Raw genomic sequence first — 17,684 nt, 5'->3', positions numbered from 1 at the left:
TAGGCCGTCTCATGCATCTCTTGTGCTTTCTCTGCCCTTTCATTTTATGGGGGAAGCTTCTGCCTTCCCTCTCCTGTGGGGGATCCAACTGCACTTCTCCCAACACAGCAGTCCTCTGAGTAGGCCTAGCTGTCCTCCTCCCTCAGAGAGCATGTTTTCTTGCGCTTTCATCCAAGGCTGGCATGAGCCGTGTGCAGTCGGTTCCCCTGAACATGGCCCCACACTTTATTAGCCCGGTGACACGTCCTACATGAGGCGCACCCTGAAGCTGTAGTTCTGCACCCGGCAGTGGCAGTCCCCTCATCGGGTCTCTCCCCTCCCCCCTCCCCCACAGGAGAAGAAGAGGAGGCTCCTGTGGGTGCTGGTGGTGAGGGAGCCATGGGCAGCCCGGCTCACCGCGCTGCTGGCCAGGAAGCTCTTTGCGGCACTGGGGGAACAGCTACTGCAGCCCCGGGCCCAGTGTGCAGCTCCAGCATTTCATTAGTACTAGGTCCTGAACATAATCATGCCGGCCCTGCTTTCATCACACATGCTGCCAAGAACATTTTGTGGAGGGAGGCTCTGCAGCATTCCTCCCATTGCTGCCTGTTTCGACCACCGCTCTGAGCCATTCATTCTTCTAAGTGCAGACTGTTTGGGTGACAGATATCGATGAATGCCAGCTGGGGACGCACACATGCAGAGACGACACTGTCTGCACCAATACTGAAGGAAACTACACCTGCACTTGCCTCAGTGGTCCATCTGGAGCCAGGGCCAACTGTACTGGTGAGTAAAGTTAGTGAATAAGCCAAATAACCTGTTCCCTAAGTAAGGAAGGTTGAGCTGTCACAGAGATAAATCATCCAGGAAAATTCAGAATAATCATGTGTCAGGCAGCCTATGAATCCAATTAAATTGGTTCTGGATGCTGCTATTTTGCAAATTGCACCTCTCAAGTAGAGGTGGGGTGAGGAGACCCAGATTTTGGTTTTATAAAGCTGGGAATGGTGAGTGTGTGATTCCATTTGTTTGAAGCATCAGTGTTCGAAGCATCAGCGACTGATTTCTAACTGTAATGGCATGTGCAGCTAATCACTGCTGTCTTCTGTCAGAGCAGATATAGTTCTCTGTTGGGCTAAAACCATGCCCCTCTAGAGAAATGACTGAAGGCTCACAATGTCAAGTTATTTGTCATGTTCTCTGTGGGTTCAGCTCCTCTGCAGAGCACAGAGGCTTGGTAAAGTCTCCCAGGGCATTATGGCTTGGTGGATAGAGCACTAGCATGGCACTCGAGAGGGTTGTCTTCTAGGCCAGGCTCTGCTACTGGCCTGCTATATGACTAAGGTAAGTCACTTCCCCTCCCTGCGTCTTTGTTTCCTCATTGTAAAATGCAGATAATAATACTGACTTTCTTTGTAAAATGCTTTGAGATTTATTGAGGGGAGGGGAAGTGCTATATAGAATGTTGGTACTACTATTGTTTAAGTCATACTTAAGCCCTTGGAATAGAATTTAAAGGACGGCTTTGCAAGAGTGCTCTCCTTAGTCACAAAAATAAGTGGCCAGGTTTTCAGCAGAGATGGGCGTGTTGGCTGCTACGTTCTTGTGGAAATCTAGCCATTAGTGTCACAATAGGCCCTGAACTTTGCTGATGTGCCTAAATGGGAGTTGATCTTCTTTGAAAATGTGGCCTTAATGTGGTCCCTGTGCTGGTCCTCTACCTAGGGGTGAATTTTCCTCTTGTTGATATACTGTCTAGTTAAGGGGTAGGAAATAATTTTTGATGCATAGCCAAGATTTTGGTAAGTGGTTGAGGGCCGCACTTTTCCATGGAGGGGATGCAATGTCTGGGATGGAGGTTGAGAGCAGACGGGAGCTTGGAGTAAGGGACTGGGATGCAGGAGAGACTGTGGGGTCTGAGAGGGAGTTTGGGTGAAGTATGGGGTTGTGAGCTGGGGCAGAGGAATGGAGTTCAGGATAGGGAAGAGGGTATGGGTACAGAAGAGGATTCTGGCCAGGGGAGGAGCATAGGGATGGAGTGCAGCATCCAGGAGGGACTTGTGACATGGGAGATGGGGGGTGCGGAGGATTTGGATGGTGATTAGGGGCAGGGAGTTGGGGATCAGAAGGGGCTGGAGTACCAGAGGCAGGCTATGGCCAGGAGGCACTTACCCAGATGGCCCCTGGCCAGTAGCCCTGCAGAATCTTGAGGCAGGCTCCCAGGTTGCTCAAAATGGCTGGCTGCTCCCTCCATGTGCCTCTCTGTACCACACATTTGGGGGTGGGAGAGAGACTTTGCATGCTACCCCCACCCACTCATTGCAGCTCCGGCCTGCACCTAGAGGCACATGGAGAGAACAAGGCCATCCTCATTCTTACCAAGAATGTGGCATGCATATTTTATATAAATTGGCAAGGAGGATCTGATCTCTTTATGCATAGAAGCTCTCAACCTATGGAATTGGTGCACCCGCAACACCATAACCCTGTCCACATCCTATCTATCAGGCACATGGCAGACAACTATCAGTTGCTAGTTCTCAGAACAACATTAGTGGGAGGTTAATCCAGCCCTCCTTGGGGTAATAGTGCATAGATAGGCCTCTTTGCATCACAGAAGAACCGAAAATGCCCAGGTTTCTGGTCCAGAGCAAGCCGATTTGAGCAGCCTGGGGCTGCGGCAGACAGAGAGCCTGCCTCCGAGTCCTGGCAGGGCAGACTGGATCAAAAGGCTTGGCAGGCCTGGTCTAGTTAGAGAAAACATTCTGCAAAATTCTTAGAGACCTGTCTCTGCAGAAAAGTGAAGGAAATTGTGACATTAATGGAAGGTGCTCAACAGATTCTCATTCCTCTTTCCAAGGGTTTAATTTTTCAGCAATTTTAGCTGTTACTAAGAAATTGTAACCTGAAATAATACTTTTCAAGAAAGATGTGGAGAAATTGGAGAATGTCCAGAGAAGAGCAACACAAATGATTAAACTCCTAGAAAACATGAGCTATGAGGGATGACTGAAGGAATTGGCCTTGTTTAGTTTAGAACAGAGAAGACTGAGAGGGGATATGATAGCTGTTTTCAAGTATCTAAGGGCACGTCTACACTACAGCGCTAGTTCGAATTAATTAATTCGAACTAAGCTAGTTCGAACTAACGCATCTAGAACTAAAAACTAGTTCGAACTAGCGCGTCCACACTGATTGGACGCAGGGGGGCATTTAAGGGCAGCTGAAACCGGTTCTGGCAGGGCATCAGGTCAGCAGTTGCTTTGTGTGGCTGCTGTCTGAGGCTATCTGAGGCTCGTGCTTAAAGGGACCCCCCTGGACAGCCGGTTCTCAGCTTTTCCTGCTTGCTTGCCAACCTCACCGAGGGACAGCAAAGCGTTGGTCTCTGTGCCCATCTGTGTTGGTGCTTCCCTTCGGGGGGGACCGCCGCAGGTGGCAACATGGAGCCACGGCTCGCCCTGCACCTTCTGGTGCACGTTCTGGACTTGCTGCTGCAAGCCTGCCAGCAATGGCTCGAGGCTGCCTGGCACCACCTGGGGAACGTCAGCCCCCTGCCTCTCCGCCTGGCCGCCCTGGGGGCCCCGGCACCGGCGTGCCCCACCGCGTCTGGCGTCTGGACACTAGCACCGACTGGTGGGACCGCATTGTCCTGGAGCGCTGGGAGGACCGACAGTGGACCCAGAACTTCAGGATGAGGAGGGACACCTTCCTGGAGCTCTGCGAGTGGCTCGCCCCTGCCCTGCAAAGAAGGGACACTCGCATGAGACCCGCCATCCCCCTCCAGAAGCGGGTGGCCATCGCCCTATGGAAGCTCTCCACGCCTGACAGCTACCGATCCGTCAGGAACCAGTTCGGCGTGGGGAGATCCACCGTCGGAGCGGTGCTCATGCAGGTAAGGCGCTCGTCGGCCACCGAGCCGGGGGGGAGGGGGGCTGCGAGGAGGGGATGGGCCGCCCCAGGGACAAAGGGGGGGCGGGAGGAGGCGAAAGCGCCCCGCACCGGAGGGGTCGGGCTGTCCCGGCCGTACTACACGCCGCCAGGGGGGTTGCTTCCGGGAGTGGGGTGCGGGGCACTGCCAGGACACTCACGCTCCCAGCCACCCGGGCGCCCCACTGATTGGCGCTTTGCTGTGTCTCTCTCCGCAGGTGGTCAAGGCCATCAACCGGGTGCTGCTCCGCAGGGTGGTCCGCCTCGCCGACCCGGACGCCGTCATCCGGGGATTCGGCGCCCTCAGCTTCCCCAACTGCGGGGGGGCCATCGACGGGACGCACGTCCCCATCCGTGCCCCGGAACACCAGGCGTCCCGGTACATCAACAGAAAGGGGTACTTCTCCGTGATCCTGCAGGCCGTGTGTGACCACCGGGGACAGTTCACGGACATAAATGTGGGCTGGTCCGGCAAAGCACACGACGCACGGGTGTACCGCAACTCCTCCGTGTGCCGGCGGCTGCAGGACGGGACCTTCTTCCCCGACCGCCACATCAGGGTCGGGGACGTGGACATGCCCGTCTGCCTACCCACTGCAGCCGTGGCTCATGAAGCCCTACACGGGGCACCTCAATCCCTCCCGCCAGGCCTTCAATGCCAGGCTGACCAGGGCCCGCATCGTGGTGGAGGGGGCCTTCGGGCGACTGAAAGCCTGCTTTTGATGCCTCCTCACCCGTCTGGACCTGGCCGAGCACAACATCCCTCCCGTGGTGGCGGCATGTTGTGTGCTCCACAATTTGTGTGAGCGGAAGGGGGAGGCTTTCCTGCCAGCCTGGATGGCTGAGGCTGACCGCATGGCTGGACACTACGGTCAGCCCCGCACCGCCGCCGTCCGGGAAGCCCATCGGGGGGCCATCCGGATCCGGGAAGCCCTGCGGGAGAGCTTCCAGGTGGAGGAGGAGGAGGACTGACCTCTCCCTGCATGCCCCACTGGGGCCTTCTTCCACCCTACCCCCCTTCCCCTTTCCCCTCCCTACCTACTGTCAAATAAAGACACCTGTTTTTCCAACAAAAACGTCTGTTTATTTCACAGAACTGGGGTGGGGGGAGGGAGGAATGAAGGTGGGAGAAGGGAGGGGGAAACCTGGGACGAGGGAGCTGGAAGGGGAGGGGAGGGAAGGGAGGAAGGGAAAGGAAAGCTCAGGGGTGGGAGTCCGGCTGCCTCTCCCGTCTCGCCACACTGCGGGTCCGGGGGCGTCGGTGGGGAATGGTTGTGGAGGGGGGGGCAGAGGGGACAGGGGGTGTGGAGGAAGCAGGAGCGGAAGCAGGAGCGGAAGCAGGAGTGGGAGCAGGGGGAGCAAGAGGGGGAGCAGGGGGAGGAGGAAATGGAAAGCGGTCCAGCAGGCTCTGGAGGTGGCCTCGCAGGGCACGGCCCTGCTCCTCCAGGGCCTCCAGACTCCTCTGGCGCAGCCTGAGGTCCTCCTGGACCCAGTGGTCCTGGAGACGGAGCTGTCGGTCCAGGAACTGGAGGTGCCGCCTCTGGTAGTCCTCCTGGTTCCTGGCTGTCCTGCTTGCCCGGGCACGGGCGGCTGCTGCAGGCGGTGTGGTGCGCCCTGCAGGCCCAGGTGCTGCAGCTGTGGTGCAAGAAGACCAGCGGTCAATTTCCCCAGGGGCCCAGGTGTGTGAAACCCAGCTCCCCTCTGCAAGGCCAGGGCCCCTGCAGGATCCCCAGCTGCTGCTCCGTGGTGGGCAAGGCCCAGGCGCACGGTCCCGGGGCTCCCTCTCGCCCCAGCCCCCCGTACACATAAGGGGAACACGAGGGTACTCACAGGTGGACGCCTCCCCGGCCTCTGACGATGCAGGCGAGCGGCTCTGTGGCGTGCCTCGGGGGTCCCAGGTCCTGGGCAGGCTGGCGGCAGGCTCCTGGCTCTCAGAGCCCTCTTCCTCCTCCTCTGTGTCCAGGAGCGGTCCCTCTGCCCCGGGGTCAATCACGTCCCGGGGGGCAGGGACGGCATGAGGCCCCAGGATGCGGTCCAGGGCATGGAAGTGGGGGCAGGCCTCCGGGTCGGCCCCTGGCAGGCAGGCCCAGGAGTAGGACTGCCGCAAGTCCTTAATTTTGCAGCGCACCTGCTCCCGGCTGCGCTGGTGGCCCCTGGCGGCCAGGCTGGCAGCCATGCATCTGTAGACGGCCGCGTTCCGGTGGCTAGTGCGGAGATCGTGGACATTGGAGGCTTCCCCCCAAACCTCGATGAGGTCCACGATCTCCGCACTTGACCAGGCGGGCGCCCGCCTTTTGCGCCCCCGGGCAGGCTCCCGGGAGCCGCCAGGCTGGTCGTGGGGAGCAGTGGAGGGCTGGGAGCCCTCGGATGGCTGGCTCATGGTGTGGCAGGTGCAGGCTGTGCAGGCACGGGTGCTTGCAGCCTTGCAACTGGCACAAAGTGAGTAGCCAGCCCGTGGCCCTTTAAGGGCTCCGGGGCCGGGAGGGGGGCAATAGAGTTTCCCTGGTGTTGGCCAGAGTGGCCACCAGGGAAACCTGGGAAGCCTTAGCCTCCCACTAGTTCGAACTAAAGGGCTACACAGCCCTTAGTTCGAACTAGCTAGTTCGAACTAGGCGTTAGTCCTTGTAAAATGAGGTTTACCTAGTTCGAACTAAGCGCTCCGTTAGTTCGAATTAAGTTCGAACTAACGGAGCGCTAGTGTAGCGCCTAGGAAAGTTAGTTCGAACTAACGTCCGTTAGTTCGAACTAACTTTGTAGTGTAGACATACCCTAAGAGTATGTCTATACTGCATACGTAGTTCAAAATAAGCTATTCCGGAAGAAATACTCCAAAATAGCTTATTTCTAAATAGCACATCTAAACTACAGGGAAGCCTCAAAATTAGTCCGAGGCAGGCTTCCCTAATGTGGATGTGCTACCTTGATTTAGAGCCCAAGGAGGCACTGGGGAGTAATTACTTTGAATGGCCTTAGGGAGGAGTTCTTTTGAAATAGCAGTGTAGTGTCTACTCTACAGCTATTTCGAAATAGCTATTTCAGAATAGGAGTTACTCATTGTGGAATGAGGTTTACAGAAGTCGGAATAAGCCATCTGTTACTTTGAATTTATTTCAAAATAATGGAATTGCTGTGTAGACACTCTCATTGTTATTTCAAAATAACATTAGTTATTTTAAAATTACTGTGCTGCGTAGATGCGCCCTAAAAGGGTGCTATAAGGAGAAGAGAGAAAAATTGTTTCCCTTGGCCTCTGATGATAATACAAGAAGCAATGGGCTTAAATTGCAGCAAGGGAAGTTTAGGTTGGGCATTAGGAAAAACTTCCTGCCTGTCAGGGTGGTTGAACACTAGAATAAATTGTCCAGCAAAGTTGTGGAATCTCCATCACTGGACATATTTAAGAGCAGGTTGCATAGCTATCTATCAGGGATGATCTAGAAAGTGCTTGATCCTGCAGTGAGGGCAGGGAACTGGACTTGATGACCTCTCAAGGTCCCTTCCAATTCTAGTAATCAATGATTCTATGACTTTATGCCTGATTCAGCTCTGGAAATAGTGTTTTAAAGATCTAAAGCTTAAGTTTGCTCTGGTTGTTTGTGTGGTAGTAATGGAAGAACATTATAAACTTTCAGAGACAAAGAAAGTATCTATTGTAGTTCCACCTTAACCATGTGCACGTGGGCAAATCTTATGGGTGAAGCTGTTTGTTGGGGTTAAAGATTCTTACTTCTTACTTCTTATCTTGCCTACAAATGCTGAAACTCTATACCAAGCTATTTTGCCAGTTTTAGCCAACAACTAATATTGCATGCATGTGAAATATTGTATTTCAGAATCTGCTCTGCAGTCTACCACTAGCACCAATGGTGACAACATTTCCATTGAACAAGATGGTTTTATGGGCTGTCCATCTTCACATGACTCCTATTGTCTCCATGGCGGAGTTTGTATTTATGTTTCAATTCTCCAAGATTATGCATGCACGTAAGTATAAACCTTTGTATCACCTGTGCCATCCTAGAGAGATGCTGTGATGGGCATTTCCTTCTAGACCAACAATGAAGTATTTTGCCATATATCATATTCAGTTGATATAACTGGTGCCCACTGTGTTCCCAAACATTGCAGTTAACAGTAGCGCTTGATTTCTTCCCTGAGTGCTTGCTTCTTTTGGCATATACAGGTTGAACCTCTCAATCCGGCACTTTCAAGACCTGATCTGTGTCGAACTAGAGAATTTGCCAGACCACAGGTCAATGTTGTCTAGCAGCATTACTAACACTTCCAATGCTTAATGTGCTCTTAGAAGACATTCTGGTGGCTGTAAACAAACTTTATGGGACTGCAGGAAACTTGGCTATACCCATGATAAGTGAACATCCGGCTAACTAAAATCATGCCAGACCACGGATGTTGCCAGACTAGAGAGATTCAACCTGTATTTGTTTCAGAGTCTATAGTATGTCTACACTCCTGTTATGCTATGGAATCTACAAGAGTGTCTACACTCTTGCTAAGTCTACATGCTCCTGTTGCTGGCATGTGGAAAGCATACACTACCTACCCCTTATAGGAGGTGTCAAGGCTGTTCCCCACTTTGGAATGACAAATGTAGAAGTGGGAGCCCACAAAAGCACCCCAAAATCTTTTCTCTACTGGCTTTGGTACAAAATCTTCCCCCCAAAATCCTAATACCCGGACTTTGGGGAATATCCACTGCCATCAAGTGCTTTTGAATGCACAAACGGGGTGGACACTTGAAACCAACCCCAGGGCCTCCCCCCCAGCTCTTTTCCCCACAGAGCTTGAAAAAGAAAAGAGAAAACAAGCTGCAGTCTGTGGTAGCTGACTTCTAGTCAGACAGGTAGACCTCCCAGGACACAAAAAATGAACCAATACCGGTTAATAAGAAAAAGAAAACAAACTTTTATTATCAAAACAAAACTACCATTGCAAGCATAGTTGAGGTGGCTAGATGGTAAGAGCTACCAATTGATATACACTCAGAGAAAATTCCCTGGGTTAGAAAGATTCATTACAAAAGGGGGAGGGGGGGGGGAGAAAGAAAAAACATTTTTAACAGCACAGACCTCAATTCCAGGTTTCCAAACCAGAAAACAATAAAACCTGACGAGCTAACTAAACTTTGCCCTGCTTACATATTGAGAGAAGACTTTTCTTGGAGAGAGAGAGACGGCCTCCCATCTCCCTGTTATCTGGAATAAACCTCTCTCCCCAGAAAAAGGAGGGAAAATATAAAAATTCCTTTGTCCCAGTTTGAAATCCCTACCTGCATTGTTATTGGCTGACCAGATACCTGACTAGGGACAGGAGACATAGTTAACCCTTTAGTCTCCAGGTTGCTGGTCAGCCATCTTGGTTATGACAGCAGGGGTGGGCATGAGGCAGCTAGAGGGCCAAATCCAGCCCATGGCTACCTCGCCAGCAGCTCATGCTGTTTTAAACAGCTGGCTGCTAATTGCTCTGCAAGCTGGGGAGAGACGGGAGAATTTGTGCACTGTCCTTGCCACCAGCAAAATCTCTAAGCTTCCATTGGCCAGTTTTCAGCCAATAGGAGCTGAGAAATTTTGCTGAGGTAGAGGGAGAGTGAATCCTTCTTCCTCCCTCCAAGTACTGGACAAAGCCACGTGGACCAGTCAGCCCAGCAGACAGGCATAGTCTCCCAGCCATAGCCTGCCTCTCACACCCCACTTCCTCTCTCGCTCACAACTACCTGCCTCAGGTCACCACCCAAACCCTCTGTATCCCCTCTCCCCACCTCCTTCAAGTCACAACTCCCTCCCAGACCCTGCATCCCCTCCTATTCCCCTCCCCCAGGCCAGAATCCTCTCCTGGACCCTGCATCTCCAAGTCCCTGATCCAGATCACAACCCTCTCCTTCACACAAACTCCCTCTCAGACCCCACACCTGCTTCAGCACCCCAGTCCTCTATCTCAAGTTCCCTTCTGCACCCCACCTGCCATCTCAGACCCCACATGGCTTCCACAGAAGTGTGGCCCTTGACCTCTTACCAAAATCTTGGAGTGGCTCCCCCCATTAAAAATTATTGCCCACCCCTGCCTTATAGCATGGGCATATAGGCAGTAAAGACTGAGTTGAGTAGAATAAGGTCACACTTGATCCCTGTGGGTATGTATCCTCCTTACTCAAGCAGTGCCTCCCCTGGCTACACTGCTGTTTTTAGCAGCATAGAATCCTGTTGCTGCTACACTATAGGAGTCTTTTCCAGAGGCAAGGACAGACAACAGCAGTGCAGAAAGGCTTCATCAGCTCCTCACTTCCAAGCCTTTCCTGGCTGTCCTCCACCCAACCCCACCTCAGCCCCGTTCCCACCACAGCCTTTCACTGACACATGTAGCTACATGCCTCTGTGAACGCAGCCTGCTTTTTGCTGCAATGCATAGCTACACATTCGCTCTGTGCCACTGCTAGAGGTGTGCAGTGTAAACAATGCCTTTGTAGGGTAATTGGCCAAACCAGAGTGCCCACAGCTTTAAAGAATATCAGATGTCTAACAGTTACTTTTCATTTCTCCTCCTACATGTATGTTTATATATTTGTGTATGTGTGTTTCAATAATAATATTTAGTCATCCACACCCCTGGCAACTCGTGTCTTTTCCTTGGTTTTTTTGGCTTCTCCCTGGGTTGGTTTGCTGCAGCCTTTTGTGGTATTCTGAGATGGGAGAGGACACCTCCCTCCATGACCCTTCAGACCAATGCCTCTTCTCCAATATAGTACATTTACACTTCCACCTAGAAACTCAGGGATTTTGTTCCCTTTTGGGCAGTCTGTGTGAAATTATCAAATACAACAGTCCTCTAAAAACCACAGTTCATTAAAAAGAAATTGGAAGAAAACAACAGTAATAGAGATGTAGCTGTGTTAGTCTGGTCTTGCTGAAACAAAAGACAGGACTATGCAGCACTTTAAAGACTAACAAGATGGTTTATTAGGTGATGAGCTTTCCGTGAAGAAGTGGGTCTGGCCCACGAAAGCTCATCACCTAATAAACCATCTTGTTAGTCTTTAAAGTGCTGCATTGTCCTGTCTTTTGTTAAGAAAGCAATAGAAATGGTTTGCCTATCAGACCTTATATGAATACTTTCCAAAGCTCAAGAAGGCAGGGGTATCTATGCAAACTCTTAGGGCAAGGTCAAATTAAGATTCAATGTGCCTTCATTTGAGTTTCCACACAGTCTCCACCAGAGCAAACACTTCTGTCAGCCTACCTTACTGCTTGCAAGAAGCAGAATACCACCATCGATGGGGGCGCCCTCTGGGTTCGATATAGTGGGTCTTTACTAGACCCGCTAAATCGTACTCTGGAAGATCAATCACAACAGCAATGGTTTTCATCGATATGAAGACATGACCTCAGTTTGTGGCAAGCTGGGGTATACATCTCTTTTGCACTAGCCTGATGTGCATTAAATCTTCATATGAGGTGTGTTTCAGCAAAAACAACAAGACCTGTGGTGCCTTCAAGGCTAAGAAATGAATTTGTGCATAAGCTTTCGTGGGCTGGAACCCATTTCATCAGCCCTGCTGCTGCATGCTAAAATTATTTGTCTTAAAACTATGCACTATATGGCAGAGGACTTACTTTTTAATGGTTATTTCTATATTTGCACATTAGATGGCAGTATTTCCTCATTTAGATTGGAGCATTCAGTTTAATAAAAGAATGTAGTTATGAGGTTAGAGGTGGGAAACTATGTGTTGAGCAATAAATTGCACATGCCAAACATAATTTATTTTAATTTGATTAAAATGTTCATGCTAGAGAGTGATCCATTTGGCTTGTATGGAATGTATTGTGGTTTTACATCAAAACCGTATTAGCATTGTTCTAGCTCTAGTGAATATTTGTCATACCGTGGGACAGAAACAAGGTGCATGGTCTTAATTTAATAATTAATATTAGCGTAGCATTTGAAATCATCAGCAAAGGGCTCTATTGGCCACATCCTACTTGCTTTATTCCTGGGTGGTTCTGTTGACTTCAGTAAGACCAGTTTGGTGAGTAGGATTTGGTTCTACCTTATTAACCCTGAAAGAATTTTTAAAAATCTGGTTTACATTTCATTGTTTATGTTGCATTGTTCCCTTTTTTGTATTTCACTCATCTTGGACAATAAAACTAGACTGGGGAGATCCCTTTTATTTTTCAGTTTTTAGTCAATTTCATGAACTTTTTCCTGTGTCTGGGGTCATTACACTGAATGGTCATTTTAAGACAAAAAGCGGTAACTATTCCTTCAAAATTTAAAAGATCCTGAAGATATTCATAGGAGTTTTTGTAACCCTCCCCCTACTTCCTCTTCCTCCATTGCTTTTAACAAAAAAAGTTTGAAAATAAAACCAAATTATTCAGCGAGATCTCATATGTCTTGCCTTGTCTACCTTTTAAACTGTCTTTTGTAGAAAAAAAATTGAAACTTACCTGTTGGAAGATGCTACTTTGAAAATCTCAGAAAGCTATTCTCTTATGAAAATGCCTAAAAAATTTAATAGAAAATTAAGGAATGAAATCCCATGTATAAAATTCTTTAGAATGTTTCTATAGACAACATCTTGCTACTAAATTCTGTAGGCTGTTAGAGGAATTTCTTCAAACCCTATTGGTTTGTTTAATCCCTGTTACATTTTCCAAGAATCTTCCATAAGGGTTGCACTTGATGGAGCAACACTACAGGTGATTAAAACAGAGACATTTTTCTTTTCTGCCGTCGGTTACCATGTGTGCTCATTTGCTTTTTGACAGCTGTGTGACAGGTTACGTGGGGGAGCGCTGTCAGTTCAGTGACTTGGAATGGTGGGACCAGCAGCACGTGGAGCAAATAAAGAAGCGGAACATCGCAATAGCAGTTTGTATAGTTGTGCTGTTCCTGCTGCTCCTCCTGGGATCTCTTGCTGCTTACTGTTGCAGGTAAGACTTACAACACATGTCCTAGCTACCGAGAAGCAGGTGTAATTTGGTGTAGCTCCATTGTGGTCAGTGGAGCTGTGCCAGTTGATAGCAACTCACAATTTGGTCTCATGTGTATTTTGTTATTTTTTCTTTTCAGTAATTTACCCTGTGAATTATTCACAATCCTTAGGCATCTGTGCTTCTCTCTCTTGCTTGCAGCACATACATTGACATTAATGAGTGTTACACATGTCCAGGGAGAAGGAGAATAGACCCTATTACGTTTGAAGAGGATCCATAATTTGTATTGATGAGTGTTTTCAGATGCATGCCATATAATGTGTATCTTTTCCCTGCGGTTTCTCTTTGGTACTCTGCAGCTGCAAAGTAATCAGTAGGGCTTTGCCTCTTCTGTGATAGCCACACCGTTAGGTTTTTTGTGGGGGCTTGAGAATTTTCTTGACCTGGGAAGAGATCTGGTGTGTTGTCCTTCTATTACCAACGCTGTGCAATGATACTATACAGCAAAAAACAATGAATAGTCTAGCAGCAGCATACAGCAAAGTATGTGAAAGCAGTAGATTGCAACAGAAGTGTTAGTCTATGGTGATTCTGTTGGAAAAGTTCTCCCAACAGTCTCATGACTATTAGGGATTGCACAGGGATGGACTGCCTTTTGGTGGGCAAGTGCCCTATAAGCACTGTTCCTATAGATGTCAGAAGGTCTCGATTTTTCAGTATATTGCAACCCCCAACTTGTCTGGTTTCACTGGAAGCTGAGCAGGCAGGATCAAATTCTATTTAGGAAAGGAAATTCTCATGCAAGAACGGCTATCTGTAGTCAAGGACCTCATCACCCAATTGTTCTCAGAGGCTATAGTACAATCTGATAGTATGTTTGTGTGACGGTGCGTTGGGGTCCCCCGTCTCCTGCACCCCCGAAATGGCACGAATAGACTCCGCCAGCCAGTAGAATAGAGGTGGTTTATTGCTTCCCCAGTATACAGCACAGCACAGATGTCATCAGGTTACAGTTTAGGCCTAGGATGCCTCAGCCCCCCTTGATATGGGGCAGGGGTCTCGGCTTCTAATCCCCCCAGCCTTTGCTGAGGCTGCTTCCTCCATGCTCCCAGACAGAAACTAACTAACTCTCCTCCAGCCCTGCCCCCCAGCCAGGGCAGCATCCACCTTCCTTTGTTCCTCTCCATGGGGGGTGGCTGGTCAGACAGGTTGAGACACCCTTTGCATAATGACTCATCCTGTTTTGCTGGGCCATGGTACCACCTGCAGCCAGTGGGGGTTACCCCAGAGCCAGCAGCATAGAAACTAGCCAGGTACCCCCACTACGTCACAGTTTGTACTTTGAGAAAACTACCCAGTGGCCAAGTCAAGACACTCGCCTCCTGATTAGTTCAGAAGGAAATAAACCTGCCTACATATGTACTTATGTGTGAATGGGTGTGTGTGTAAGATCTGAGTCTATTAGACACTAAATAGCCAGTGAAGTTAATGTAATTTTTTTCTTATTTAATTATTTATAGTATATTAGACCACAGAACTGGAGGTGCTGCCATATCTCTTATGTTCTATTCACTGATTTTAGAGCTCTGGATTTAAAGCTAATTGTAGGTTGGTCTGTTTTCATGATTTGGGATTCGAAACCATGTCAGCTGAATTATGTAAATGTAATAAATGTGCGACTTTAGGGTTTCATAGATTCTTCGGGTGCGTCTACACTGCACTCTTAGCTCATAATAAGACACACAATTTGAGTTATGCAAATTGCATATCTTATTTCAATCTAATTTCGAAATTGCTTATTTTGAAGTTTGCCACAGTCTACACAGTGCCAAATTTTAAAATAAACTGATATTCCAAAATGTCCCTTAACTCTCGTGGAACGAGGGTTACAGGGACGTTGAAATAGTGAGCCCGTTATTTAGAAATCTATTTCAAAATAATGGGCTGGTTTAAAAGACATGGCATAGCTATTCAGGATACCTCCGGTATCCCAAAATAGCGCCGCAGTGTAGATGTACCCTTGTGTGTTTAGTTGAAGCTGTCATTTTAACAAAGTCAAAAATACAGTTGGCTTTAGGGTGCAGTGATAGTCATTGATACACAATATTTTTCCCTTCTTTTTATTTTCTTTCTAAGCTGCATTCTGTTAAAAACAAAAATCTTTATCATTTTGCCCTGATTCACTTTTCTTCTTTACCAGATGGTTCTGATCAATACAGCCGTTTACCTCAACAGCAAGTTTTCAGTTACATGCTTGACTGGCTTTGTACTACAGCTATTACTGTGGCCCAACTAGATCAAAATGAAACTACTGAGCTAAAAAATCCCTATTTAACTGACATCTAGAAACCAATATTTGGATTGGGATTGCTGTTTCATTTTTCTCATAGCTGAGTATATTTTGAAGCACTGAGTACATTCCATAAACAGATAGGTAATACTCCTCTTCTCCCCCATAAAACACATACGTGTATCTCTTTATAATTGCAAGAATCTAAGGCAAACTATAGTTATTCACTTCCAAAATATATAATCTAGAAGGCAAAAGAACTGATGCATTGTGTCAATATGTTTAGTGGTAGTCGTCAAGTAAAACAGAAGTATTGTTATGAATAATATTTAGCACTTTATATTTTTATTGTGCTGTAGCTGGCTAGTGTCATGTCACTTCTATGAGGCAGGGAAGAATTCATATCACTATTTTTTACAAATGTGGAAAAGTGATTTGCCTAAGGTCACAGGGCAAGCCAGTAGCACAGCTGTGGTTAGAATTGAGATGGTCCTGGTTCCTCGACCAGGTTCAGTCCACTGGTGTCACTGCCTCTTCAAATTGTTCTCACATCCTCAAACCTGCCAAGTGATTCTAGCATGTGTTTTTCTGTGTGCTTAAAAAACCAATCAAATTCAAATGATCCTTGTAAGTGGGACAGGCTGTTGTAAGCACATAGATTCTGTGTGTGAGTTTTGTTAGTCTCACTTTTTGTTTCTAGTGTCAGTAGCTATTGTCAGGGAAGTGCTTACATTCCATGGCGGGGATGGGTCTTTCTTATCTCCATCAGAAGCTAATTTTTGGTTTGTAATTTATTTTTATAAATGTGACAAAATATAGCATTCATGGGCATCATACTAAAATAGCTAATTAACATGGGTGAAATGAAGAAGGAAATTTGAATTTAATGTAATAAAGATCAATTAGTAATTGGTAGTAAAAGTAGAAATTAGATTCAGTAACTCACTTTCTATTAAACTGGAGACATCTTCACAGTTAAATTTAGGAGAGAGCATGGATATAACTAAAGAATTAACTACTCTTAAAATGAAGCAGGTACTTAAACTTTGTTCCTCAGTAGGGATGATTTTCTGAAATAAATAGTTTTCAATCTTGTGTTGTAGTGATCATTGTTCAACTGGTAGCATAATATGTTAGAATTGTGAAACTGACCACTTAGATCTGACTACTTGTATCTTTTTTTCTCCTCTTGATAATACTGCTATCTTCTTCCCCCCCAGGACTAAGTAGTTCTCTGCTTATATAACTTTCTATGTTAGAGACACTCTGGAAATATTTTAGCTCTTAGAATTTTGAGTTTATTAGTAATATTTATTATGTGATTTTTCTGAAGTTTTGTTGATGTCATTTATGAAAAACTGATTAAAAAGGGCTGAATTTTCAGAATTGTATACACTCAAATAAGCATGCAAGAATGTATGTGTATTTACTTCTCTGACGTGCACGCACACTTACAATGACTGGACACTCTATCGTAGCATTTGTGTAGCTCTGAGTATCTGGCCTTTAATAAAGAGAAAAAAGCCAAATTGGTAAATAAACAAATATTACAATAATAAACAGTATTATATTTGTTTACTATTCCCTCCCAAATCCCTACCACAATTGTTATTTTTATAAACAACATGCTACTGAAGGCACATCAGTACAAACATTTTACTACTTTTGAAACAATTCTACTTTTATCAAGTCAGGATTGTTTTAACCACACATCTGTAATTAGTAGTAATATACTAATTTATCTGTGTGAAAGAAAACAGAATACATCCATTCATTTGTCAATAGTAGCAAAATATTATTCTTTGCCAGTAAAAGAAAATGGAAAAGTAATATGGCATTTGTTCCTTCCAATGACAATGAATTTGTCTGGCCTTTTGTTATGTTGCAGAAGTCAGAACTTCTATAAGAAGAATCCCTATGCAGAAGCGATAAGAAATGCCAGCAGCAGCAGCAGTGCCGACAGTGAGAACGTGACACCTACTAGCAATAAGCCTCGGGTAACTATATTAATATGGAAGTAGGAAGGATCAAAGAGTATTAGGGATCCACTTGAGATTATCCATCAAATAATTCTCATCTTAACTATATTAAATAACTGCTAGAGTCATCAAATACTTTGCTGTGAACTGTAGTTCATCTTACCTCATTGTTATCCCTCAAAGTTCACAGCTGCCTGAATGTATTGCAGCCATTAGCCAGTGTTATTGTTAGCTTTGAACACAACTGTTGGAACTGTGTTCTAAATTAAGGAAATGGCAACGTGATGACATGGCATATCACAGAGTTATTTTCACAGAAAAGTATGCCCTCCCTGCAAAGGGTTTCTTGGAAGCCAAGTATTTTGCATGCTAGGCAAGCTGTTGAACTTTAGATTGGGGTTTGATGCCGTTAAATGCCTTTGTATCAGAAGCAATCTTAGAAAGACAAATATCTAAACTATGATAGCAGCTTGGGGGTGAGAAAATATAAAGTATTCTTCTAATAATTTTTTTCTTGAGGCAGAGGATGTCAAATTCTCCTTCTGGTCA

At 47.0% G+C, this 17,684-nt stretch overlaps 1 protein-coding gene across 4 annotated transcripts in view; it reads left to right on the top strand.

The window, feature by feature from the left end:
* The window catches only part of EGF (epidermal growth factor), a 108,833-nt gene that overhangs the window by 71,998 nt on the left and 19,151 nt on the right, over positions 1-17,684 (top strand). For all 4 annotated transcript variants that reach the window (XM_014571590.4, XM_006119278.5, XM_014571589.4 and 1 more), the window contains exons 19-22: positions 646-768; positions 7,743-7,893; positions 12,699-12,863; positions 17,045-17,153. In XM_014571590.4, the coding sequence (XP_014427076.3) occupies positions 646-768; positions 7,743-7,893; positions 12,699-12,863; positions 17,045-17,153 (548 nt within the window). The remainder of the gene's footprint in view (positions 1-645; positions 769-7,742; positions 7,894-12,698; positions 12,864-17,044; positions 17,154-17,684) is intronic.

The sequence above is a fragment of the Pelodiscus sinensis genome, chromosome 4 (assembly GCF_052426305.1).
Source record: "Pelodiscus sinensis isolate ZL-2025 chromosome 4, ASM5242630v1, whole genome shotgun sequence".
NCBI lineage: Eukaryota > Metazoa > Chordata > Testudines > Trionychidae > Pelodiscus > Pelodiscus sinensis.
The sequence above is the reverse complement of the archived record's forward strand: the minus strand, read 5'-3'. Positions and strand labels throughout refer to the sequence as shown.